At 38.1% G+C, this 27,920-nt stretch overlaps 1 protein-coding gene across 1 annotated transcript; it reads right to left on the reverse strand.

Annotated features, from left to right (window-relative positions):
• PPP1CB (protein phosphatase 1 catalytic subunit beta) lies at window positions 1-27,920 on the reverse strand. The gene is made up of 8 exons (XM_067293174.1): window positions 27,623-27,920; window positions 16,228-16,359; window positions 12,683-12,913; window positions 12,221-12,325; window positions 7,338-7,409; window positions 4,125-4,276; window positions 2,409-2,543; window positions 1-1,761 (listed from the first exon to the last, which is right to left on the reverse strand). Exons 1-8 carry the CDS (start codon window positions 27,672-27,674, stop codon window positions 1,657-1,659), a joined length of 984 nt encoding a protein of 327 aa, XP_067149275.1. The 5' UTR covers window positions 27,675-27,920; the 3' UTR covers window positions 1-1,656.

Below are 27,920 nucleotides of genomic sequence, written 5' to 3' on the forward strand. Positions count from 1 at the left end.
TTCAAATGAATTAGACAACTTTTACTAAATGAAAAAAACTACATTTAAAATATGCATTTAAAACAAAATGGAATTAGAAAAGAGACTTAAATCCATTTTAAAGGACTTGTTCACTGTCAGAAATCAATATATCTCTTGCATTATATAATGTGCCAGTTCATAAAATGTAAGTTACCAGAATCCTCAATTTAACATTTTCAAAGACGATATTGAAGTCAACAGTTTTACATCTACTGATGCACATTTAGAATGGTATAAATCTGAAGCCTTCCCCCCAAAGAATCTTACAAATTTTAAAGTATTCAAAAAAAGCTTTTATAGTTATATTCAATAAGTATTGCATCCTAATGCATCACAAATCTGTGCCTTTCATTTATCCTACTACAAACTTTATCTTCCCTATACCTTGCCATTTGTCAATGTTAACCTTTTTAAGGAAGGGGAGAACTGGAAAGAAATACTGCATAACTCTTGATCATGTACAGAAATTATTGCTACTATAGTACACTACAAAGCAGAAGTCTATACAATAGTATACGAGTTTTGATCATGAAAATCCAAAGGATATAATCTTTAGTGACATAAGCCTTACGATCATGTAGGACATTCACATAGCAATATTAGCTCACCACTTGTCAGTTAACCTATTGTTCACTGATGAACATCCATTTAAATACACTCTCTTATGAAGAAGAATGTCAGCTTTCAAAGGCTTATCAAATAAGGATCTTCATGTTCAGTGGAACTATGCAAGATGAATTTTGATGCAGGTAGGGAGTTACCTGGAAGCTAGGCATGCCAGAGGTGTCTCATGCTAATAAAACCTAAAGCCAAGGTACCACATAATCAAGTTACCAACTAATAGGCAATACCATTTTTGTCCTATCTAAGTTAAATGAAGTGCCATAGCACAGTGTAATGTCAATAATTTAAAACAGTGTAGTGCACAAATTCATTCTGTGGCAGTTTAAGTTAAAAAGTCAAGACAGGTTTTTCTGTCTCAATTTATGTTGGCTGTCAAGCTGTCCAGTCCAGGCATTTTGGACTTAGTTTGCCTTTTAATCACTACCATACTATAAACTTTGTATTACAATGGGGCACACATTTGGGCAACAATATTATTAACAGGGGGTAAGGGGGAGGATAAGAAGAGATCACTGGCTGTTCTAAAAAGCCCCTTATTTCAATTCCAAAAAAAGAGCCAGGGAATATGACTAGATACCATATTCGCATCATTCTAGCTACAAAAAAACAAAGTAAAAGCAATCAGCAACAATAAGACCACATTACACAAATGGAACATCATGCTCTCATCTGGTTTAACTATTACATCAAGTTTTAACTGGGATGTTGGTCAACTTTAAAAATCGTGGTAAGTGTGAATATGTAGTTGCAATAGTTTTTTTTTTAATTTTTTTTTTAAACTTTATGCTGGATATTAGAACTTGGAGCTATACTTGTTACAATACAGTGTCGCACATCTTTCTACTAGAAAAAAATTAATAAAGATCCTTTACCCGTCTCTTTAAGTTAAACGTGTGACATCATAAAGGGTGTCAAATGGCTGGATGGTTTTACAGTGCACACTTATTATATACTGTAATATGGAGTTTTGTCCTTGACAGATCTGATGGTGTTTCTACGTTACTCCTTTCTTCACCTCTTCTTCGGTGGATTAGCTGTGCGAGGTGGAGTGACTGGGCGCCCAGAATTCAGTCCACCATACTGGTACTTGGCTTTCTTTTCAGATGGTTTCAATATCTTAGGGAAAATAAAGAAGTTCTTTTGAGTCAGTGCCAGCTGAGAATACGTCAGATACTCTTAAGCCAACATGAAGTCTCATTCAGTAGAAACAAGAGTGGGAGGGAAAAAAGCACATTACCATCCTACAGATTTCTTAATCTGCCTGCATCACTTCATGTACAAAGGCAACAGGTTATGTTACTTCTAAATCTTTCTGGTTCTGCTGCTGTACATTAGGGATGGAAGGGGGAAGAAAGGTGCTGAAAGCATCATGTCCAAGGTGAAGGAGGGAATAAAATCTGAGCAGAGGAATTTAAGTAAAAGGATGCCCTTAGACTGAGTAATCATGTATTCTGACTACTAGGTAGGACTAAAAAAAATTTCCAGTTAAAAAGTTTGAATTAACCATTTGAATAGAGGGAATAACTTAGTATTCAGGAGTTTGGAAAATGGCAAACCCCACATGGTTCTCTGAAGAATAGCTGGTTTGCAGCTGTATTTTTTATCTCCCTAGACACCAGCCTGCTGTGCAGCATTTTCTGTAGCTCAAGTATTTTAACTTAGACTGACCATAAGCACATCAACAAGTAAACTAAATCAGTTCATATATTCCAGCATCTTTAGTGTACAACTTTGTACACATTTAGTGTGCAAATATATCATACCTGAAAGGAACACATCAGAGTTTCATCCACACTCATCATGCCCCCAGCATTGTCAAACTCTCCACAATAATTTGGGGCTGAGAATAGGGTGACCAACTGTCGTTTAGCAAAAAATTCATATCCATCTTCAACCACCTGTTAACACCAGAGAAATCAATATAGCTCACAGAAAAAACAACAAAGAAAAGATGCATTTTGCCAAAAAAGGCCAATCTTAAGGCAAACAGGATTTATATTAAAGAGATGACAAGAACGCATCAAAAAAGTATTTAATGTTTTGACTTTCAGACAGGACTGGTTCAGTCATTTTGTCTATCTGGATGCTCAATGCCAAATCAAGTAGCTTAACCTGTGACATTTCCAATGTTAAATATGCATCAGTTTGACTGCTTAATACTTTCACACTAAGTCTGATTACACACTGCCAGTTTGACTATTCCCAGTATTTTATGGCTTATATACAGAATTTGGATACGTTTGAACTATTAGCTCCCAGCACACAAGGTCTGGGTAATCTACTTTATCACAATTGTAACATTTAATTTTCATTTGCAGTCTGGTGTTAATCAGACAACCCTCTGAAGTGTAAGGCTTTTTACAATTCTGATGCTCTAAAAGGAAAGTGGTTCTCCCATATTTTCTAAGAACACAATTTAGCTTGTAAAATAGTGAAAGTAGAATGATGCGTCAGCTCAGAATAATCCCTCTTCCCCTCATGTTATAATGCAGCAAAATCAGTGTACAACAGGAAACTGCTTTAGTTTAGTCACCACATTATCTTCTAAAGATGCCATACAACTTCTTTTATAAAGGACTAAGGCAATTGCGTGAATACAGGAACATTGGTAGCAATCAAGAAATCTTAACATCCATTCCACACACTGACTAATATTGTCTAATATTTAAAACAGTAAATGGCAAGGAGAAACACTGAAGTGTTCTGAAGAAGTACCCATGCCAAACAATAACACACAAGAAAGTATTTTTGTTTCACAGCAGGCCAGAGCTTCTAAAATAAAGAAACAAAGAAACTGAAATGTTTTACAGGAAATTGAAACCTGATGATCACCTAACTAGGAGACTTGCTTAAAATAACTTCATAAAAACTGCAAACAAAAACGTGTACTTAAAAGATTCTGTTCATGCCAAAGGTAATCTTTTCTGCACATTTCAGTAAGTCAAACAAATCTGTGCCAAAGCACTCTAGATAGCTGAACCAAAACATAGGCAGCAGTGAAAGATTTTATGCACAAACTTGTTTGTAAAAACATTCAAAAAGCACTGAATGTATGCAAGAAGTCAAGCAGAGAATTTAAGCCAGAACTATCAAATGAAACTAATACGGAAATAGAAAGACTCTGAAGCCTCGGCCTAAGTCTTGACTTTAAGTCACCATGCCGCTTTAGATCTTGACACTTCACTTTTAATGTTCTTATATACAGTAGTCTAACAGTGAAGAGATATTACAAAAGGAAAAGATCAGGTCAGATGGGAATCTAATGTTAATATTTTACTTCACTGATATTAGATGCTCAATAAGAGTCAATAGAAGAAAACAGCGCACAACAGCAAGCTTTAGAGTCCCTTTACAAGTAACCTTTTTCTTAAGATAAAGCTGCACAACATAAATTTTAAATGCATCACGAGCAACACCAACGAAGAGGCAGAAAGTCTAGAAGCAGAGGTTTTAAGAAGCAACAGCAGTATAACTCATACCTGGTGAGCTCGACAGATCAAATCCAGATCATGACGGTTCAGAAATTTGCTGACCACATCAGCACCAAAAGTGAAAGAGACACCACGATCATTTTCACCCCAACCTTGCACATCTTTGTCTGGGTCTGACCACAGCAGGTCACACAGCAAGCCTTTGAAAAATACAAGATGCTAGTCTTAGAAAGTATCATCCTATAATATAAAATAGTTAAAGATTACTGTATAATTACTGGACCAGCTCTCCTTTAGAAAATAAGCCTTGGCACCAAATTCTGCAATATTTAAACTGTGACTCAGATAAAAGATGCGGTCTGCATCAGCCCAGAGAACACAGCAAGATTATTTCCTCACAACTGACTGCATCTTGTGGAACAAATCAGAGACAAATATGACCTCTCTGAAGTATTACTTAGTTGGAATATTTAGTGTATTTACAATGATCTTTTGAGAAGTTTAAATATACTGTAGTGGATGCATTTTAAAAGACAGCCACCCGCATCATAGCTCATAGAGCAAAGTTCATTTGAAAACTATAATAAAACTTTAAAACCCTATGCAAGACTAGTCAGAAACAGGAAGCTTGTACCAAGAGCTTCTGGAAACTGATTCTTACCTGTGTATGTGAAAAGCCTTATATGACTAAATTGTAAAATTTAATATAAGGCAAAATTCTCAAATATTGTTTCAGCTAGCACTTTCAGCTTGGTTGGATGGCAGCTGACTTTCAAAAAGCCTTGTGCCATCCAGTTTGGATTCTAATAAGAACAATTGACTTCTTTGGCTTTTTAGAACTGGTAAAGGCCTTTTGCTGCTACAACAAAAGGTCAGCTAACCGAGGAGTTAAAAACAGGTACTAAAAAAGACCCTTTAATTTAATAGCTACGCCTTTAGATTTAGAACCTTCTGATGATTTTGACACCAGAAAGAACCTAGTCAATTCAGCTACAATTAAAAATAATCCTTCAAAATGTATTTCAGTTTTCCATGAAATTGTACTTTTTGCAACTATGATTATCTCATAAGTATTTAAGTACTTCAGGGCACTGTTTCAGAACCTAAAAGAGATCCCAGTAGGATTCTTTATCTAGCACTCAAGTTCAACTTCCAATTACATCTGATTATTTACTAACAAAATGCTGAAGACATTATTTCCTAAACAACAGATCATACAGGTTGCGATCTAGTAAAATTAATGCCCAAAACTGTCAGGCAAATCTGTTCTATGACCTTTAACAAAACTCTGCAACAAATTTGTTCCATTTATGCATGTAAAATAAAACCATGACATGTATGTTTAGATTTCAGACATGCGATGTCCACCATTGCAATGGCTCAGGTTGCCCTTTAGTGTATCAAAACAGTTGACACAAGGAATTCAAGATAACACAAAAGAGGGAGCTATAATTTCCTGAAGAGTGAATAACTGGTAATGCTCACCAAAATAAAAAATTCATACCTTGGCCTCACATAATGCAAATATTAGAAAGTTACTAGAGGCAAGTGGTTTAAGTTAGAATACAGAGTTAAACTTGAGCAAATGGCTTTCAAAACCCATAAAAATACCACCAAATAAAAGAACTTTTAAAATTGCAATTGAGGTTGCAATGGCTTTTCTCTAAAGTACATCAGGCCTGAAGAAAACAGCATAACAATCTAATCTCCTCAGCACAAGCCTCCTAACAATTTCTGTATCAACACAAGTGTTTGCCAATTGACACCCCTCCACAAATGGATACCTTCTAAGAAATCAGCCTTTCCAGCATGCAACACTTCAGATTATTTTTTTCTTTTCCAGAAGATTTACTTCCATTCTCTAATTCTAGCTGCCTTCAGTAGATCCAAAAGGCCCCGTCCTTCTATGTCACTGTACCACATGCACACTTGCCTCTCAAGGCACATTTCATTTTACCGCTGCTGAAGACAGCAAACCACACAGTGGATCAAAAAGTCTATTTATCTCTATACTTAATTTTATTATTATTTTAGTATTAGGAGCACATATGATTTCAGTGGTGCATCCACAGAAACTAGACTAGATTCTGAAAGGGCGTTGCTGAAGAGGGATTGGCTCAAGTTGCAATATTAGCCTGTTGAGTAAAACTACCTTTTCTGAAAGCTCTGATAAAGTTTGACTAAAGTTTGTATTCTGAAATTTTGATATGCACATGTCAATTAAAAATGCACAAAAAGAAAGAAATTAACGCAGTCATTTATATTGCAGAAATACCCATTTACCAGTCTAGTAATGCTTCTCAGTGTCAATTATGTATACACTAGCTTGCACAGTAATATTGTTTATTAAGGGACAATAGATATTAGCCCCTGAATTACAGCTACAGATGAGCACCAAGAAACATTACAGGAAGCATAATCATTCTATTCCGAGGTTTAACTGTAACAGTGTTTCAAAAAATGGTTTAAATGTGATAGTCCTTTTAAAAGGCAAGTGAACTTCAGACCACCGTTGAAAGAAATGCCTTAAAAAAATACCGCACTGTGCTGTTTGACAGTTTTCTCAAAACACTAATAACAAAATCTGGAATAACTGGGACCCTAAGGAAGGTGATTACTTAAAACCATCATTAAAGAGTATTGTACACACACACACACACACACCCTGCCCCAACAATTAGCATTCAACTACCATACACAAAGTATTAATACATCAGCAGAAGAACATTTCAGGACTAGCACATTGATATAAGCAAATTTAAATCCTGATCACAGCAAAGTAATTGGAGAAAGAATTATACTTTACAAGCTAAAAGAGGAATGAGACATGTTCCTACACGGGGTCAGCAGTAACATGTGAAGAGAGGCCCAAATACCTCAGCAAGCTCTAAACTGCTGTGTTCTCTGATAGTGTAAAAGGTTTGGATGTACCTAACCAAGGCAAGAAAAAGAACTAGCTGTTTAGTTTCATCTGATCTTTCACTAGATTTCTAAGTTCATTTTAAGGCATGCTTGGATGACCCATCTTAGTTTGTTATGACAAGCAATAACAACACGGGCAATAATCCCTGAGAGTATCAGATAAGTGAGTTAAAGAAATACAAGACTAATGCCCTGCACAGAAGTCAGAGGGACAAACAGGGAATATTGTACTGCGAACAGAGATTGCCTTAAGTAACTGAAATGCCTGTACAGAAACGGATATCTGTTTCATCATCATTATTTTTAATGCCCATTTAGAGGAAATTCCATGAGATTCACCTGTGTCAGGAACATCTGTAGGTCTCATAATTCTCCGGATCTGCTCCATTGATTGAAGATCTGGAGACAGTCCTGTAAATACAAGGAAACAAGCAACTTATCTACATATTTTACTTGTAGAAAGGGTTCCAGTGAACACACAATTAGAAGTTCAAAGTAATACAGCATTCATTGCTCTCACTGTAATATAAACAAATGACAGTTTTCTATAAAACAGTGAAGTTCCTGAACACAAAGGGACACAATAACACAAGCAAAAATAGTAAGGGTCTTTATTTTCATACCATCTTCTTAGTCACACAGCACAGTTATGTCTGTTCTTAAATTACTATAGAAGTACCCTGTGAAGAATGGCATTTCCATTATATTATCTTTAGCTTAGCTGGTTGCACAGGAAAAAACCCACCCAGCTCTCAAAGACCACATGCTAAAGTAGCCTGTGGTTATGACTGCAATCATGAGCAAGTCGCACTGTTGTATTTCAGTGTGTACCACACACCAGTTGAGCTGCAGTCAACAGGATGTTTTAAATTAATACTTGACTTTGCACCTGCAATAGATCAGGAACACAAAGATGGTCCACTATCACGGCTCAACTGTCTAGTCATTTGTAAAAATCACAGTAGCTTGATTACTCATAAAAATTATTTTACCACAGATACAGTTTTTATGCATCGTTTTTCCATATTAACATGTAATTACAGTTGAAGTGTGGGATACCAAAGCCACTCTTAGAAAGTTAAAATACATGCTCCAGAACTTTTTTTTTTTTTTTAAAAACACACTTGAAGCATATGGACATGAAGAGCCTACTTGATGCTCTAGCATCTTTACATGACCTTAATTAAAGGTCACGGCACACTATCAAAAACAAAATTAGGCGATCTTGGCCTAAGTCATTTAAGTGAGTGGCAAATTTTAAATTTTTTTTAAAGTGAAAATGGAACATGAAGTCATAAGTTGTAATGGAACATACTCCATATTAGCAAGTCACACCTCTTTTACTCAGTCCAGAACTTTAAGCATGGCAGAAGCAAACCTGTCACTGGAGAGGAGTCACTGTGCAAAATAATTTCAGCTGACATCCTAGTTTGGACAGTGGCAGTGTTACATATCAAATGCAATGAGTCATTGTTCATAAATTCTTCAAATATTAAGTTTTCAGACTGTGTTAAAGTGGTCTCATTATAAAAGCCTTCTATTCTGAGCAGGTTGTTTTACTCAAGGTGATAATGAAGTTAGGTTTAAGTTGTGAAGGATGGCAGAAATTAGATATTTAATATGATATTAGCTATTAAAACATTAGATACTGTATCAAAGGAGTTTTAGTCAGTTCTACTCATTAATGAATAGTATACATGTTGGTATAATCAGTAGATTATCAGTTTTAACTTTGACCAACCTATCACTTATTCTTCCTCAAATCTGACCCATTTGCACATAGATTACATTAGCATGAGTGTTCCTGGATTCTACTCTGATTCTGCTGAGCACTGTAGCCTGAGATACAGTAATGGGCAGCCTCAGCAACACACAGTTTGTGACCTTTTCAGACAAGAGCTCACAGCATTTCAGGTTACATCCAAAACATGAAGTTCTTTAAAAGAAAAATACACTATTGCAAACAGTGTCTCAATCTCACAGCAGTTACAATTACTGCACTATTTTCACAGCTGCAAAATACTAACCCCCCCACAAAATTACCTGCATGTTTGCAGACCTATCTTTCTGCAGCATAAGAGCACCTCTTCCCCAAGAGAAAACAGGAAATGAGTTGTCCTTACTACTGACAGGTTCAAATTCAGGCCCTACATCTGAACCACACTCTGATCAAGCAGAATTGGTGAAATAGAAGCAATTGTTACATATTAATGTAGGAAGCTCCTCAGGTCTCTTTAGACGCTATGCGAGAGTATCAAGCAGACACTTCCCCTTCAAACAAGATCCTAGCATACTTTTCATGTCAGTAATGTCACACAAAAAACAGAATCTGAGCACTTGCAAATGCTACATGTATCTACTGTTCTACTAAACTAACATGACTCCCATCTCGGAGCTTAAACCTAATGTGAGCAGACCAATGTGTTCCATCAACGTGACACAACATGAGCTTAATTTGTAAAAATATGAAAGTAATCACAGCAAGCCTCTAAGGATCAGAGCCACAGAGTGCTGTCATGGACAAAAGGAAAAATATCTTGATCTCAAAGAAACTGCACTGTACAGAATACAAAATAAAGCAAAAAGGGGAAGTTAGGAATGGTTATAGAGCAAACTTTAACGATGCAAGTTGAAGGGCAGAGTCAGAAGTAAGCTGAGAGGACAGTTTAAAAAAAAAAAAAGGCCAAAATACTGAGCTGGATGAGTAATATGTTAAGATAGGAACAAGATTTGGCAGGGAGAGGAGGGCAGGAAGAGTACAGTGAAAGATCCTTTCAGCAGCTTAAACAATTTGGAGACAGTGTTGGCAGGGGAGGTTTGATTTGAGTTGAGGTGATCAAAACGAGATGCCCCAAAAGTCTACATTTAGGAAAAAAAATTTGAATGAGGATTTTAGCCATTGTAGATAGCCTAATGGGGTAAGTTAGGTGCCTTTTGTTTACTATGTTATGCGGTTTTGCAAAGTTTTATTATATATCCCAGAGGACAATATTTTTAAAATAAACTATGCAAAAATGCGCAATATAGTAAAAAGGCACCTACCTTATTTCTATATGCTGGCTTCAACCTCCAGCAGAGTTGTACGGTTTGTGTTGCTGCCTCAGTGTTTATTATGGTAGTAACACCATGAAAAGACGTTGGTAATCCATGACTCCAGGGAATCTGGAATGCAGTTTGCATAGTGTTGGAGAACAGGGGAAAAAGGGTAAAACTTATCTAGATGTGCTGAACATCCATTTTCATTTCTTATGAGGCACACACTGCACATTCATAAGCTTTCCAGTTTATTTCACAGCTGCAAATCAGTTTTAAGTGTTAGTAATTTCAGTTATAGCCAAAAGCTTTGCAAGTTTCAGGGACAATCAATATTCATTAAAGAAATAAATGCTACTTTTCATATGGAGATCCTTAAAGCATACTATGCATAAAATAAAGTTTTTGTACTTCATTAAAGGAGAGGTTAATCCCCACCCCCATTACATTTATAATGAATCTCTTGGAAAAAAATGCGGAAAAAATAGTCTTCTAGGCTTCTTGTTCATAACTCTCGGGTCCTAAGTGCACATACACACAGAAGTATCAATTTTGTTTCAGAACACAGTATTCTACTCTACCTGTTAAGCATCTCTGATGACTTCCCACCACCTGTTTGCCTGAAACATCCTAATATTTTATCATTCATCCTCTACTGTATTTTGTTTTCTTTGGGAGACAAGAAACTGTATAAGAAGGATAAGCAAAGAAATATTTCCTTTAGCCAATTTTGGGGGAAACAAAAACTCATTATATGGTTTTAGCCACTGATAATTTTTGTATCCTTACTGCAGAAGTGATTTCTTATTTTACATTAAAATTATGAAATCTAGCTTCTATGACAGGTACCAGTCCTAAAGACACCCACATACACTGAATGAGCTCAAGGGATACCCCGTGAGAAAGTATTTTCTCTAACATGCCAGTGCTACTTAAAGACTGGCACTGATTCAACTATCTACCACTGCATTAATTCTGTATTTACAGCAACAAGATACTTCAGAGGATGCTACCAGTCTTAAGCATAGTTTACACTAGTATGCACTGAAGGCAGAAGTTTTCAATACAAGACACAAGAAAAGCCAGAATCAGTTTTACTGCATAGCATTCCATACAGGCAGAGCTCTTGTGAAGATGCTTGTAAACAGCAAAGGCAGGATGACAGCCATCAATACAGCCTCATGGGCAGGAAGAGTCTGCTCAGGTCTTTGAGTAAGAACTATTTCGAATTCCAAACGGAGCTGTTCAGTCAAACTAGGAGCAGTGCTCATTTCCACCGATCTCCGATCATCTCTCACAGCCAATGCAGATATGACACTTAACAGACCATCTCTGGATAACTCAGTGCAAAGCAGCAGGCTACTTAAGAATGGAGGCAGTTGCAAAGACAGCTGCAAGAAGGCAGGATGGCTATGACTTCTACTACAAAAGGAATTTGCAACTAATATGACAGGACTCTGCCATGTCCTGAAAAGCCTGTGAGCATTGCTGCCTGGAAAAGCATGGGGAGTCCTTTCTACAAAGGAGGACTCCTGAGTAAGTTCCAATACGTGGAGAAGTCACAAAAGCCTCCAGCAGATCAACACCAAACATCTTTTTCACTACAAGATTAGTGCAGCACTGGCACAGGTCGCCCAGAGACTGCAGATCTTCCATCTGTGAAGGTCTTCCAGATTCAGATCCACAGAGCCACGGCTGACCTGATCTAATGTTAACCGTCCTGTTCCAGTCCAGCAGGAAGCCAGACTAGGTGACCTCAGAGGTACCTTCCACCAACATCTTATGAAACCAGCTAAAGGGGCCAAGATTACAGATTTGGAGTACTTGCAAAGACTATTCTTTGACTTCACCAGTAGAAATCCTAACATTAGCTAGGACTACACTGATGGATGTTAGTTGGACCTGCACTGAGGCAAGAATTCTAGCATTCAGTATCCCTTAGAGAGGGATATAAGGATGGAAATATTTATAGATGCACTTGCCCCTCTGGCACAGTGGGCATATATATCACAGAAGAACATCTGCTTCCAGGTGCATACGGAAGTACAAGGCATAACAGTGACCTTTACAGACATCAGGATAAACATCTCCAGCTAAATATCAGGTATGTATGCTCACACTGCACTGGATATAATATTAAACTCCAAGAGCCATTTAGATACAGCCTTTAAAAGCAGTTATCAGCTTACCTCCATGGCAGCAGAAAATCTTCTCATCCACAATGGCTGCAATAGGCAGACAGTTAAAACAGTCTGTGAAGGTCTTCCAGAGCTTAATATTAAATCTCCGCTTGCCTAGAAGAATAGTGTGACATTAGGAACAAAAGCTTGTTTTTTAAAAACAGCCAGCCTGCAATACATATCACAACCCGACCAAAGATGTTTGCAAACTTTGTCTTCATAAGGCTTTATTTCTTTGAAATACGCTCAGGTTTCAACCTTCTGCTACATCATTTCAAGGACATAAGCACAAATAGTAATACTCTACAGTGACTTTAACCTCATTTTGAGATGTACTTTTAGAAAGTTTCAAAAGTGAATCCACAAAACACTGAAATCCTTGCAGTATAGGAGTCACACCTAGAAGTGCTTGCAAAACACATTATAATATTACTAAGATGAAGTCATTCAGAACAAGTAGGTTTTGCTTACATTCATCATAGAATCCATAGATCCGATTGATGCTAGCACACTCATGATTCCCTCTTAAGAGAAAGAAGTTTTCCGGGTACTTGATTTTATATGCCAGTAGTAGGCAAATTGTTTCCAGAGACTGTTTGCCTCTGTCCACATAATCTCCAAGGAAAAGATAATTAGCTTCCGGTGGGAATCCTCCATATTCAAATAATCGAAGCAAGTCTGTATACTGACCGTGAATATCACCTGAATAAGAAAATGTTTACCAAGGATTAGTGCAACAGTGTAAAAAGTAGACAAACCAAAACATTAAGCTAATCACTTTTTATTACTGGGTATTTTAAGGAAAGTGTTAACATTTCCTTTAAAAACAGACTTGCAGTAGGCATCTGATGGGTGACAGTCACATTAACAATTCAAACTGAAACACTCACTACAAGGAAATAACTCACACAATCTTTGCAGAACTGCCATGTCAGTTATGAAAACAGTCTGAAAACTAAAGGCTACAGAAGTTCCAATTGAGCTGAAGCTTTCTAACGAAGTCCTAATTTGTTCAAACTAAAACAAGGGCAGAAAGACGATCTGTAACCAAACTGTTACATGGTAAGGAAACCAATGTATTATAAGAAGTTAAGTCACATTACTTACTGCAAAAGCAGAGCAGTAAAGAATCTAGACAGACTAGAGAGGAGCTGAACATTGTGCTGGCTGGGAATGCTTACTTAAAAGGTCAGCTGCTTGTCCTCCCGTAACATTGCAGCGCTATGATTCCCATCCCCTAACATTTAGGGCAACTCCTCCTTTGAAGGAATTATTTATATAAGAACAGTACAGAGACTAGAAGACTGGTGTTCCTTACAAGTTACTCAATCCTGCAAGTAGATCTTAGGAAAAATAACTGTCATTCATATTACTCCACATGAATTTTTGCAGTGCTTTCCAAACAGATTCACCTGCTACCACTCATCATACTGCCACCTTTCAAATTAAGTAAGCTTTCCATGAAAGAGCTCTGTGTAGCAATTGTGACACCAGAGCATATCATATCAGACTAACCAAAAGTAACCATCTGTGAGCTGCATGTAAGGACAAAGAATATTCTAAAGCTACTTTACAGTAACTTGTACAGTAATGCTATGTATTCCTGCTGCCTGTGGAATTCTTTACCAAAATGACTGAGTGCCAAAAGACTACTCAAAAAACCTACAATACACGCTGTACCCTGTTTAAATTTACTACCTCTCGGTCCTTTAGAGGAAGTGTTCTACAAGTGCATTTTCACTTTTGCTACTTGTTCAGTGATAAAATATCTGTCTTTGTTAAACGCAGCTATCCTCCAGCAGAAAGCTAGCTTCCACAGCCTCTTAAAGAATCCCTACAACTTTTTTCATAATCTAAAAAGAAAAAAAAATCGTTCCCAGAACTGTGTTCCCTCTGGTTCAAAGGTGAAAGCATAAGGTGGTAACAGGTGTACATAGCTACACTCCTCCTTATTCTATCCATGAAAAATTCAATACTTCCTTCTTTAGACAACATTCTTCCATAACCATTTCTCGCTCAGCAGAGAATCACTTCCCAACTTTCTGTTTCTAACTGGAAAGATTATCTACTACCCAATTCCAGACAGTCACTGAAGTCTGGCTGGCTAAAACCATTTCTGTATATGTGGCAAAAAGGACAACTGCTATTCTACTTCATATTTAGAGATATCCAGGTCATGACATGAAGACAATAAGGAAGACTCATCAACAAGTCACCTTTGAGTCCAGTTCTCCAAAACTACACTATCAATATTCCCAGAGTTAATCACCACCAGAATTAGCTACCAAGTAAACATATTACAGAAAGATTACTACAGTTATTCTGTTCATTGTCTGGAATTAGTTTCAGTTACACACATGAGCCAGAGACACCAAAGTCCTTAAAGGCTAAACAGACATTTTGTAGAAGCAATTTTGTAAAGGAATCAAAGCATTTAACATTCTATTCAAGTTACCTAGAATTTAAAATACTGCTTCATATAAGCACAAGCTGGATTGAAGTCCATCAGATACAAAGCCTTACAGTAAAAACTGCAGTTATTTTTAAATGGAAGTTTACATAAGAACATCTTTCATCTTATGTTAAAACACAGCATTCAAGATGTAAAAGCTTATTTTGAACTGACTTGATTGTAAGAAAAGACAATCCTATAATGGTTCTTCAGGCATTGCCTCAACACACTAAAATAGTAGTTCAAAGCAGTACAGCTGCATATTTTGCTTTTGGTGCAAGTGATCCTCTCCCCCTCCATACCCCTTTTATCCAAATGTTTTTGACAACTGCTCCAATATTAAATTTGGATGTATCTGACAGTTCCTGGTGCTACCACTGTGTTTGAAAGCTAACTTAACAACAAATGCCTAATTTCACTGTACATTTGCTACAGCGTTATTGTGCATCTAACAGTCCTTTCAACTGTCTGGATGTAAACGAGTGAGAATGTGAGAATCTAGCTTTGTTTGAAGGAGTCTAAATATACTTTGCAGACCTTGATTTTGAACAATCTAAACATTTTGAGCTTTCATTTTTCTTTATCTAGGAATACGATGAGACCATTGTAGTCTTTTTTCAGTGTAGCATAAACACAGAAAGTGGTAAAGCTGGATTTTACCTTCAGCTTCATTCTTTAGGCAAGCTGGTCTTTTTTCCCTCCCCACTTCACTGATCAATTAGTCATATAAAATGACTTTGCCATTAGTAAAGTTCTTTTTTTTAAAATTGGTAATATCCTCTCACTGTAAAAAACATTGCTACGTTAGGTCTGCCAGGAAGCTAACCTATCTTTGGGCACACTGATATGAGCAAATTCAAAGACTGCTTCAGTTCTAAGACTATGAAAGTTTAAGCAACCTAACTTAAGAAATTTTATGTTTTCTAAGAATGCATCTGCTGTTAATAACTTGAAGGATGATTGCAAACCAGTATTTGCAAAACTCTTGCAAGTTTTCAACAAGCTTGCATACTAATTAACGGTATACTTTAAGCTCTATAACATGCTAGATGTCTTCAAAACAAGTAAGGAAGAAGTAGAGTTTAGGTTTATCCATATTTAATCCTAGTTTTAGAGTCCACATCCAATTTTTTTTTTTTTAGTTAAAAGACTAACAGCAAGTGCTGGCTATTCATTTTTTAAAATTAGCTGCTTACAGAAATAATGATCTGAAGTAGGAATAACTGCCCTTGCAAATAGTCCCTAGGGATGTACAAGGGGCAGGTTGTGAAATTTGCACTAGAAGAGACCACAAGCAACTCTTACTGCCAAGAAAACTTAGTCCTAAACACTGCTGAGAGCATCAGAAATCCACCATTAGCTGCCTTTTCTTGACTTAAACCCAAGTTGAAGACTACATTGAGGTTGGGGAGACCTCAATCACTAATCTGTTATCATTCAAGTCAAGATCATTCCCCTATTCCCAAAGTCTTCTTCACTGACCTTTTCCTTCGTACCCAACTACATACAATTAAATAAATAAAAAATCCCAAACATAGAACACATACATATGAAGTCTACATACCACAGATTTTCAGAGGTGCCTCTAGTTCCAAGAGAATAGGTTGGCTAAGAAAGATTTCCCGTGATTTTATGCACAAACCCCGAACTTCTGCTTCTGTCATTTGAACAATCTTCCCAGGACGACATCCTCGTACTGAAACGAGACGTATAACAATTGAAGAGAAAATACACAGCAACAGACAAGTGCGGATGATCTGTATTTGACAAAATGCCAGCAACACACTCCAACATCCAAGTGTTGTGGAGGTATTCCAATAAATTTCAAAATTACAATCTGATGCTGTGGTAACCAGTGTTTAAAGGTTTGTGTGCATTCCTGTTAAATCAACTTCTCAGAAGATAACAATTTGAGCTTTGCTTTAGTCTATATTTGTATAAATAGCAACTTTAAGTGTTTAAATCAGCAGTCACATTGTTATTCACAATAAACAAAATCCTGAGAATATAAAACCTGAAAACACTTTCACACTACAAAAGCACATCTTTAGGCCTGCTGAGTTCCACATGACTAGCTAAAGACAATGAAAAGACAGAGATATGCTTGCGCTCCTAGCAGATGAAATTGCTCACATTAGGAACTTCACACTAAAAACAATTATGATTTCAGTGTTGATGAAATTTCATCTCTATATAATGGATCTAGAGTTATTGGAACCTTTACATCCAAAGACATTCTAATTAGTGTAAAACTCTATTCTTAAATCCACAAATCAGGTACTCAGATCTATATTTAGCACTCTAAGTTTTGAGAGCATTCAGATGTCATTGCACTCCAACCAACATCCTCTGGCAAGTCTATCTGCAGCTGTTTCTTTCCACAAATATCTATACAATTCCTCTGTCAGAGGTTTTAACGTATACATGAAGCTGCAAAAGAGAACAAACATGTCTGCACTTTGGCTGATCCAGTTCAGTCTAACATCTCAGCATAAATCAGTCTTCCAAGTTCAAACTAATAAACCAGAACAGTGTCTAAAACAGGTGAACATCCTGTTCTGCCATCTGCTTAGGTGTGGTAACATTCAGCATTAAACTATGGTAGTAACTACAAGAGAAGATATATGAACCTGCAGCAGTCTGAATCCAAATGATTTCAAACTCAAACACAGTAAGATATCACCTTGTAAAAATTTTAGCAGCACCTTCAGAAGTCTAATAAGATAGTTGCTGACAGAACAGCAAAAATTAGTTAACAGCTAGGAGAAGTTCCTGGACACTCTGCTTTCCCCCTCCAAAATAGAAGATTACCTTGCAACCTTAATTAGTTAAATTGGGGGGGGGGGGGCAGGGAAGAGTTAAAGAAATGAATGTAAACTCCACCCCCCCCTTTTCTTTTTATTTCAGCTTAGCTCCTAGACAGCTCAAGATACTTTGCATGGGAGATCAGTATCATTAGCAATATTTTACAAAGGGGAAAAGAGTATATGAGAGGAAACAACTTGCCCTAGGTCATCTTGTACTGCAGTACAAAATGTTATGCTCAAAAAGCTCTGCTCTGGTATCATTGCATACTTTTCCCAGTGTAACTGTACATCTGATCATTTCAACACTGCTCTATCAAATACCAAGGTTTAACATCCTTGTTTAGAACTGCTTTTACTGAAGAAAAAAACTAAAAAAAAAATCACTTCATCAGCTTGTCAAGCTGAGGTTAGGAAGCAGTCACAGGAACAGCTGAAAGGCAGAAATGTAGAATGGTTATCTCTAGCAGTGAAGAAAAGATTTGAAACTAGATCCTGGGACAGCCAGTGAGTGCCACAATAGCAGGAGGACTAGACTATCTGCAGTGAGGCTATACAAAGGAGACGCTCTGCTCACTACAATCCCACAAGAGCAAGGCCTTTTTAAAGTGGCATAGTGAAACTCCAAATTAATGCCAGGTGATATTTACCATATGATAAATCACATATCTTTTGCTAATTAAGTTTTCAACTATATTAAAAAAATGCAGCTATTTAGTAACACTTTTTTGTTGTCATTCTTAATACATTAGCATGTTGACTAACACATTGAAAGAATACAAGGCCAGACGTTAGACACAACTAAAGGGGCTGGAGAATAAATGCCTACAGGCTTCCATGTCACATCTCAAATGTTTGCTAGATGATGCACTTAGATATGTCTTCAGCCCCAATGGGATTTCTGGTGAAGAATATCAGACTCAATAGCTTTGCACAAGATTTTATCCGATTTGTGGACTCCAATCCCTACCTTTTCAAGCCCTAGTATTCTGGTAGTTTACAGACATCCCATTCGTAGATCAGAACCTCATTATGCTGGGCACAACAGACAGTCACTATACACAGAGTTCCCACCTGAAAGAGCACAGTCTAAATAATTGTTTCAATAAAAAAAATAGTCATTGAAGGTCTGTAAAGTTACATTTTAAACTCATAGCTGTGAGATGCTTATAACATCAAGGTCTCCTTGAAGAGGCATACTCTACATACCTAGCTTTTCAATCACATTTTTCTGCTAAAAATTCTCTCAACCTGTTTCAATAAACAATTAAAGTTTCCACCATATTTAATTACTGGCATAATGTTTTGCTGTTTTAAGCTGCTTTATGTAGTTTAAAACCAAGAAATGAACTGTAGATTTGCACACATCTTGCATCCATACTAGTTCTGGAATTCAAATCTAGGAAAGCCCACCATATACAAAAAGACGTTAATGTAAGTAGTACTAGACCAGGCACAGAGCCCAAACCCACTAGACAGCAGTTCAAGGAGGGCTCCCATAATACTTAGAATAACTTTGACCCAGTCAGCATTTCTTAAAACACAAGTCTTCAGCTATGGCCAAAGGGAGCTTTAAGCCTGGGACAATTGCTTCAGGAGAAAAGGATTGAGGCTTTAAGTGCTGCTGGATTTTTACACTAGAAAACATAGTGAAGATGCAGCTTATCCCTTGAAATTCAGCTGCTGCCGTAGCTGCTGCACCCAGTCTCTGGATACTGGTTCTTTCCTTTTTACACTACATTGCAAACCCATAACAGGCAGACCAACAACTCATTACAACACTTCGGATTCTCTAGATAAGAGAAGTTTCTAGAACTATGGCAAGTATGTCACCCTCAGAAGGGGGGACAAAATATACCTAATGTTTGCAGTTACTTCCAACTGTTGGGGAGGGAACAGATGTGGGGTACTATATCTATATAGTACCCCCTTGGGGTACTATACCCTACCCCATCTGAACCAGTCAGCAGCTCCACACTGCAGACAGGTAAGGTCAGTTATGTTTGAAGAGGTTTAAAGCCTGTAATTTCATAAGGAACCATCATCAGTGATGAAGAGAAAAGAACTTTCTCCCACAATCTTCTGGTCATCCCTAACGGTACTACTACATATTGAAGAATAAGAAACTACCATGACCATGGAAGCCTCAGCACTTAACTGGATTCACTTTCAAATGGACTGGAAGGTTAGTCAACTACTCATTATAAACAGCTGTGCCATAGCTGTGGCTAATAGTACATAAGTAAGAATAAGCACATCTTTCGCCAGCTTGCACTACAACTAGAATTTCATCTGAGTTTTCTTGACTCAGCTGGGTATTCTAAGGACAGCAAAAGAACATCTCCCACCATATCTAGTTTTTCAAAAGAAACAGATTTAAGAAGAGGTTATAAAAAACAGAAAAAGAGGGTAAGTAGTATTTTTCAGATTTGCAACAGTTTGCTATAGCAAAACTGTTCTTTACTGTTCTTAACTGTTAACTGTTCTTAAGGCATGCAAGTCATAGCTGCATGCACTGTAAAAACTGAAGCTCACAAAAAGCCTTGAATAGCATCAGGAAAACCATTTACTTCTAACAGTTACCACTTACCCAGGGCAGGAACAGCATCTCAACATTAGATATAAATTAATTCTCTTTTGTCCAAGATACAGATACTGTAAACAAGCTTCAATTTACACAAAGGTCTTGGGTAAGGACAGCAACTCCTATTGTAACACCATCCCACGTGTGCAGTGCTATGCCAGAACAGATCTTTGCTGCAAGGAGCTTATAACAGAGTGGCACAGCAGGGAACAAAGTGATTTAAAAGTAACTATATGCACTGTACTGTCAGGGTATTATTTTAGGACAGTAGTTCTGAGAATAATCCAAGAACTGCTCTAATCAATATTAAAATAGTCTCAGCATCTTCATGACCTTTGATAAGCAACCTTAACACGTCTGCTAAGAACAACCAGCAATCTAAGACATGAGTTACACAGTAGTCAGAAGGAAAAACTTCACAGAAAAATAGATTTTTATTCCTCTAAATTCATGCCACAGAGTAGTAGATTATGTAAGGCAATCCTGGAGAGGAAGAATAATACTAAAAAGTCAGGAACTGGCTGTTGGTAGTTCTATGAACATTACTCCTTTTGCCATACTCTTTCATGAACTGGAGGAGAACACGTATTTAACTATGCTGTCATACTATTTCTGTTACATCTCCCACTAAGTAACTAGCCTCTTATTTTGTGGCTTCATAATAGAAGTAACTTCAATTATTAAATCAACTGAGGCATGCACAGCTGTCCTAAGCATTTATACCATGTTTTCTGATACCACTTATATCCCATTTACTGGGCAAAACACTTGCAGTTTTAGCATAACATTTAAACCCAGAGAGACTTCTCTGAAGTTTCATAAATAATTTGGGCCAGTATTATTGCTAAGTAGCAGCCTCTTTCTTCCCCCAACTCTTTTGTTCACATACACATTTGCATGACCACAGAATAAGCTGTATTAGGGAATCAATCTTATTTCTAGCATGAAGACACAAAAAAAGAATTTAATCTAGAGAGTCTCCCAAGCTGGTGAATGCATTCACAGTGAAGGTGGGCTAGTACCAGCGAAGGGGAGGGGGGGAATGGGACAAAAAAATCTGTGACTGCAAGCATGCTCCCCATAGCATTCCCTGCAATGTTTAACAATCGACTATTAACTATGACACTTAACTATTTCTTTCTTGTATTTACAAGTACTTATGAGTAAGCCTCTCAATAGCAGGAATAGAATGGGTCTGGAAAGCAGAGGTGGTATTACCTATGCTCTGGAAAGTCTTTTTTATATTTTGGGTTTTAGAAACATGTTCTGACAATACCTACTTCCAGCATCTTGGAAATTTAAGAGATACGCTTTCACAATTTTAAGTTAGGAATCCAGGGTTGGATTTAAACGGCATCCTCCATTTTGGAATGCAAAGCTTCTACCCCTTTAAAATATTTTCTGGGGGGTTTTTTGTTTGTTTTGTTTTTTTAAGTTGTACAGCTGTCATCCAGAAGTAACCACTCTCCCTATTTTACAGCAAAATATTAAAAGCTAAGCCAGCAATAATAGTTTTTGAAGTTTCAGAATAGCTGTAACAAAACTGACCTTAAAATGGCTCTCATTCATGTGTGACACTACTGGACAATAATATAAAAAAGATGGAAACAAACCCCTGACAGAGCTTTGCTCAATCTAGTAAGAAGCTGAACATGCAACATAGAATTTCAGCTTCTTTCTCAAAGTTTAATTTCCTTTTCATCTAATGCATTGCTAACAAAACTCCTAAGACTGGAGAAAGGGAAGGGCAAATTACAAAGTTACTTCATAGCTCCTGCAAAGTAACAAGGAGAAAAGTTAAAGTTGTAATACAAAAAAGCTAGGGGTTTAACATGACTCTTGCACCTCTTCAATTTCTTAGGCATTGAAGTTGACTAATATGCTTGTTATGTTGGATATATACATACAAAAGCTTTATACCAAGCTTGCTATTAAATTGTCCAAAAAACCCCCATAAATTGGCACTGTAAAACTAAGATGACCCACCCTATGTTATCAAGACAAATCATATGACAAGAGTATGAGAAGGCAATAAACAGGGTTATTTCTATGTTAAAATTATGAACAAGATGTACATTGCATTAGAAGTACTCTGGATTGCAGTTATGCTTAGACTCTGCCATACACACACTCTTCATGGTGTACAGCATCTGACCTGACTGAGCAATAGCCAAATATAGTATGCTTGACTGTTGGACGTAGCAGTGCTCAACCACATATGGCTTTTTTTTAATTAAAGTTAATACATACATTTGTAATGGTCATTGACAAGTGTTTCACTGCAACTACAAAAGAATTAAAAAGCATCTCACATTAAATAAAAGCAGTGCTTTCTTTTATACTATGATTTAGCTGTACTCTGAGCAAGACACCAAAAGAGTCAAGTCAAAAATGCTCTTTATGTGCTGCAGAATATCTAAATGAAACAGTTACTGAACCCTTTAGGTTTTAAAGTAGCAAAATAAGTGGACAAAATAAAGGAACACCAATACATTGCCTGACACTGGGCTCCTGGCCTTTGGTACAACTTTTTCAGCCAACTATCCAATTCGTCCTACATTTCTAAAGCCAAGGATGAACTGGCTGATCTCTGCAGTGCTGTGCAAACCAGAAACAAATGACATTCTTCCATCTCTTTTTCCTGTTTAATACAATACCTACCCTCCTAGCAACATACAATGAAAACTACTAATTCTTCTCTCTCTCCAAAATAAAAGATTCAGAATATTGCAAGTATACATCTTTTTCCAGAAACTCCTTGTTAAATTACTCTTGTTTATTTTACTAGTAGCATGTTATCCAGTGATTCCATACTAAACCAGGTGACAATCTTTGTTTCTTGCAAGGTTCATTTCTATGGTTTATTTTTTTCATTGTCCTGCAATGGACCATTAAAGTCTATTTTTCTTCTCTACATCTCTCTCTCCTTTTCAATATCGGTTTTGAAGCTTGTAACTGCATGCACTACTACTGTAGTATACCAGGCCACCAGACTGGCTAGGTAGGTTTCTGTTTTTAAGACACGCTAACCAAATCAGAAACAAATTAATCAGCCATAATACATTAGCCCAGTAACTCTGTAGCAGCTAAAACTAATAAGGAAAATCACAATTATTTCATTAGCATTTCAAATTCAACTTCATTCTTCACTTTAAAACTATTCTAATTTCAGTCTTTATCACAACTTGAATCTCCAATACCTCTGAAATCAGAAGGCACTGAAGGGTGGGGGTTTTGTTTGTTTTTTTAAAAAAAGGACATCACAACACAACCAGCTTTTATTAAGGCAAGCATAAAAAAAAAAAAATCATGTATCCTTTGCTATGTTTAATGAAAGTCTGGCAACTCTCTTCGTGGTTAAGTGTTTCCCAACTTTCTTGGTGGATTAGTATTATCACCACTAGCAGCCATCCTAGCCTCACTGAAAATAGCTTAGTTTTAGAGCAGATCCAAATTAAGTTCCATCAACGGAATTCAAGTTGTTAATTTTAAATAGGTTCAGCCAGACCTAGGCAAGCAAGGGGCCTTCTCTGGACAAGGTGAGTTTGTACAGCTACATAAGCAGACTGTCATCACAAAAATCTAGCTTGTATTTAAGGCTGCTACATATCTACGTTTCCCCAAGTACGTCCTCTCTTCCATATAGTAATTTCCTCAGCGTTTAGCAGGATAGATTCAGATACCTATATTTCTGGAAATGCAATCCAGCTCATCTGAGCTGCCTGATACTCAGAAATTTTAGGAGACCTTTACAGCATGCAAACAGGAAGTCCGACACCCAGTCAGAAATACAGTAGTCTTATTTAACACCATCAAGAGCATTCTGCACAAGAGAAGGTGCACGTATTCCAGCATCCTTGTAGTGATACAGACAGACCATTCCCACACATCACCAAAGCTTAAATTAGCTAAAATTGAATTAGCCATTTATTGGCCTAGACTTGGGCCAGTTTAGCTCAGCAGACTCAATGTGCCTTGCTGGGGCAAAATCACAGCATATTCCACATCTGTTTTCTTAATACTCCATATGCATACTTCTATGCTGTCCACAGCTAGGATGGACTGGGAAGATCTATCCACCAGATGGCATAACTGGAAAGGTAGGAAGAAAAAAAAGGTTTGACTAGAAAAGAGTCAGAACACTGAATGAAGCTAAAAAGAACCAATAACCTTTTTGTAAAGTGTAATGCAACCATGGCTGACCCACTACTAAGAATTCTGCATACGTACGAAGGAAACAGTCTTAAGTGTAATCCAGTTTATTCACTTGTGTGGTCACATCAGTCTAAGAGTATTTTACCTACAGTTACGAAACTTTGTGCTTATATGTCCCCTAAATCTTTGCAATTCATTTACGAGTGATTTCTATATCAAATGAGATCTTACTATCCGCAAAAAGTATCTCCAAGATCAGTCAAGCATACATTTAAAAGCACCAGTATCTCTTCCAGTAAAGAAGCATGAATGGGAATTTAAGTCTAGAGGTCGAAAAAACAAAAAGGAGAAAGCATTGTTATGTTCAGACTCTAAGCATACACTGCTCAGTTTTATTTTCTCCAACTAGAAGTTATTTATAGGGTACCAATATCTAAAAACCATTTACCAGACATTACAAAAGAAAGTAAATTCCAAACAAGCTCTTATCATTGCTAAGTTCACCACTCACATAATAAAGAAAAAGTATATGAATTTTGTTTACGTGAGAACACAGAAATTAAAAGTTAATGCCTTAAGAGACTCATCATGCATTAGACTATGGCTCAACTGAGGCTTTCTGAAACTTGTCTCCAGTTTCAACTCCAGTGTTAATAAATCTGGCTTCTAGCACTCAAACGATCTCTTCTAAAATAAGAACACATTTAGGATAAGCATGCATTCACATGTACTGAGGGTCGGAAGGATATTTCCAATGAGTTCTCCTAAGTGGCCTTGTTACAGGCCTCCTTATACTGATAACTAGGAAAAAAAGTGTGTGCATGCGTGCACACACACTCACTCACAGGGTAAGATGATCTAAGTAGGTAATTCTGATCAAAAGGCAAGTTAGTGTGTCATATAACCCAAATTGTAAGTGGTCTTGAGCAACAAGGGTAAAACAGTTAGAGTAACCTAATTAAAGTAGGAGCAAAAGGACTCATGACAGCTAGTATCACACATAGCCTAGAAACAGGTGTCCCCAAACAGCAACCCAAGAGCAGTAAGGAAATTTCCTGTCACTGTGGCTTTCGATATGCATTTGCTACACTTTAAAGTTTTACAAGCAGCAGCAACTGAGAGACAATCGTGGACTGATGTTTAAACTTAAAGCCATCCATTTAACACTACCAAAAGGACTAAATATATATCGCATCCCAACATTTCATAAAAATATCTTTTGAATATTTTATACAGCTCAAAAGCCACAATTCCTCAGCATTTAAGTCAAAACTGAAGTGGGGGAAATGCAGCCAAAAACTTATTTTAAATTAATTAATTGCTCCAGAGTAACGGTTGATGGAAAATTTTCCAGGCTACTGGGGGGGGGGGTGCATGCACTGACAGGAGCAATTTCTACTCGCTTTACCAGAACAAGTCAACTAAGCAAAAGCATGAACTCCAGAATGTGAACTGTCCAACTGTACAAAAAGCTTCACTGTGAAGACTAATATTTGAATCACAGCTTAAGCTACAATACACCAGCAGTACAGGAAATAAAAGATGTTAAGTGCAAGCAAAACAAATTCATATAGAATGCATATATTCTTTTAATAGTTTCTCAAATACAACCTAGGAGAATCTGTTCCCTTTCTGAGATGATGAGGTGTTGTAAGAGGCACTCCTATCAGTTAGTAGGTGACAAGCAGAGAAGAAACATGTCCTGTTTTCCTTAAGAATCTTCCTAATCTCTGCTCAGAGAGAGAAAGAGACTGAGAAACAGAGACACAAAATTAAAAGAAAACTTGATTCAGAAGTTGCACATACATATCTTTAAAGTACTACGGAATAAAAAGTGCAGATTAGGTTGCTCAGATTCAAGGTACCCAACCATAACTCAAAAATGTTAGATACAGCAACACAAAGCATTATGGTGCATACAAAAGGCAAGGAATAAGTATTTCCAAACTCTTTCATTAAAAAAAAAAAGATAAGCAGTGTAGCATTTACAACAACTGGCAGCAGAAGAATACAACAAATTGCACAGCAAAAAAATGCAGAACCACTTATTCTTAAAGCAGTCTTTATTTAAATATCTACACAGATGAGCAAAGAGAAAAAGAGAGGGAACGGTACCCTTCAAAGATTTTTCAAGCCTCTCTCTTTTTATAAAGACATACAGATAAACACATTCTGAAAGCCTGAAAAAAAATACGCATTAGGAAGTCAATATTTACTAGGTTACTATGTGGTTTGTCCTGAAAAACTACACTCATTACTAACCTGGGTTTTGAGGTCCAAAAAAGGTGAGGTTTATCGGTATTAGTGAACAGAGATGCATTTTGCTGACTGATGATACCTGCAGGGTCTCTTTGCATTATACTACACTGCATACCTTTCTTAAAACACAAACATGAGCACAACTGGCCAGAGCCTCATGTATTTTTAAAATACTGACTTTTATCGTTTAAGTTAATTAGCAGTTTCACTTAAAAAAAAGTGATTATCAAAAAAAAAACCCCAAAAGCCACAAACACACTACAGTAACTCAGTTAAACAAAACATTCAGAGTTTTTCTGTCCCAGAACTGCACATGCTCCATAAGTTACTTTCTGAAAGCCTTCTGCTAAGTGATCCAAATATCCAAGTACAGCAACTAAATAAGTGGATAATCACTGCCAACATACTAGGTATTTGTTGAATGTGGAATGGAAGATTAACGTGAGAAGAGGCCTGAGACCAGATATTCAAGACATCATTTGTATAGAAAAAAGATACTAGGAATAATTCCTCAGCTTCTCCAAAAGCTGAGAGGTGGTCAATTTTCTCCTTATTTTAAAGGAAAGCATCACTATTTAGCACACACAAATCCCTCATAGCTACTAGCCTTCCACAAGAGCAGACTCACAGCTATCCGGCCACCCGAGAGCCACCTCTAGAGCCGGGCGCACAGGCAGGCAGAGCAATGCCAGTACACTCAACCCCTCTGCTTCCCCGGCACACACAGAGGCGCAGCTCCACACCTCATCTCGCTTACACGTACAGTGGCACGCACGGGGGACGGGCAGCAAGCTCACTGAGGAGGGAAGGGATGAGGCCGCCCGCGAGGCTGCCCTAGCTCCCCCCTCACCCGGGCAGCTGTCGCGGGGGGAAGAGCGCTAGCAGGGCTTAAAAAATAAAAACCAAATAAATAAATAAATAAAAGCCGCCACTTCCCCCCTCCCCCCCCCCCCACCGAGGCCCCGGCGGCCGCGGGCCCGGCCGCGCCGAGCCCCTCTCCACCGCCCTCCGGGGCCGGGGCTGAGGCCAGGCGCGGGGGAGGCGCTGCCGCTGCCCCTGCCGGGGCCGTCCCGTCCGCTCCCCCCGCCCCGCGGGGAGGCGGCGGCGGCCCGCTCCGGTCCCGCGGTGGGCGCAGCCCCGACGGGCGGCCCGCTCACCTTCCAGCAGGCGGGTGATGAGGCTGTCCACGTTCAGCTCCCCGTCCGCCATTTTGTGGCCACCAGGCTCGGTCCCGGGCGGGGAGAGGGCGGGGTGGAGGGCGCCTCACAGAGGAGGAGGAGCGGGGAGCGCGGGCGGCGGTCGCGGCACGACTGGCTCCCCCCGCTCCAAGGGTCCCCTCGGGCCGCCCGGCTTCTCCCGCGCCGGCACCCGAAAGCGCCGCTCCCGCTCCCTCAGCGCTAAATGGGGGGAAGCGCCTACCCCTCCTCCCCGCGCCGCCTCCCCGCCTCTGAAGCC

Source organism: Apteryx mantelli, chromosome 3 (assembly GCF_036417845.1).
Source record: "Apteryx mantelli isolate bAptMan1 chromosome 3, bAptMan1.hap1, whole genome shotgun sequence".
NCBI classification, from domain to species: Eukaryota; Metazoa; Chordata; class Aves; order Apterygiformes; family Apterygidae; genus Apteryx; species Apteryx mantelli.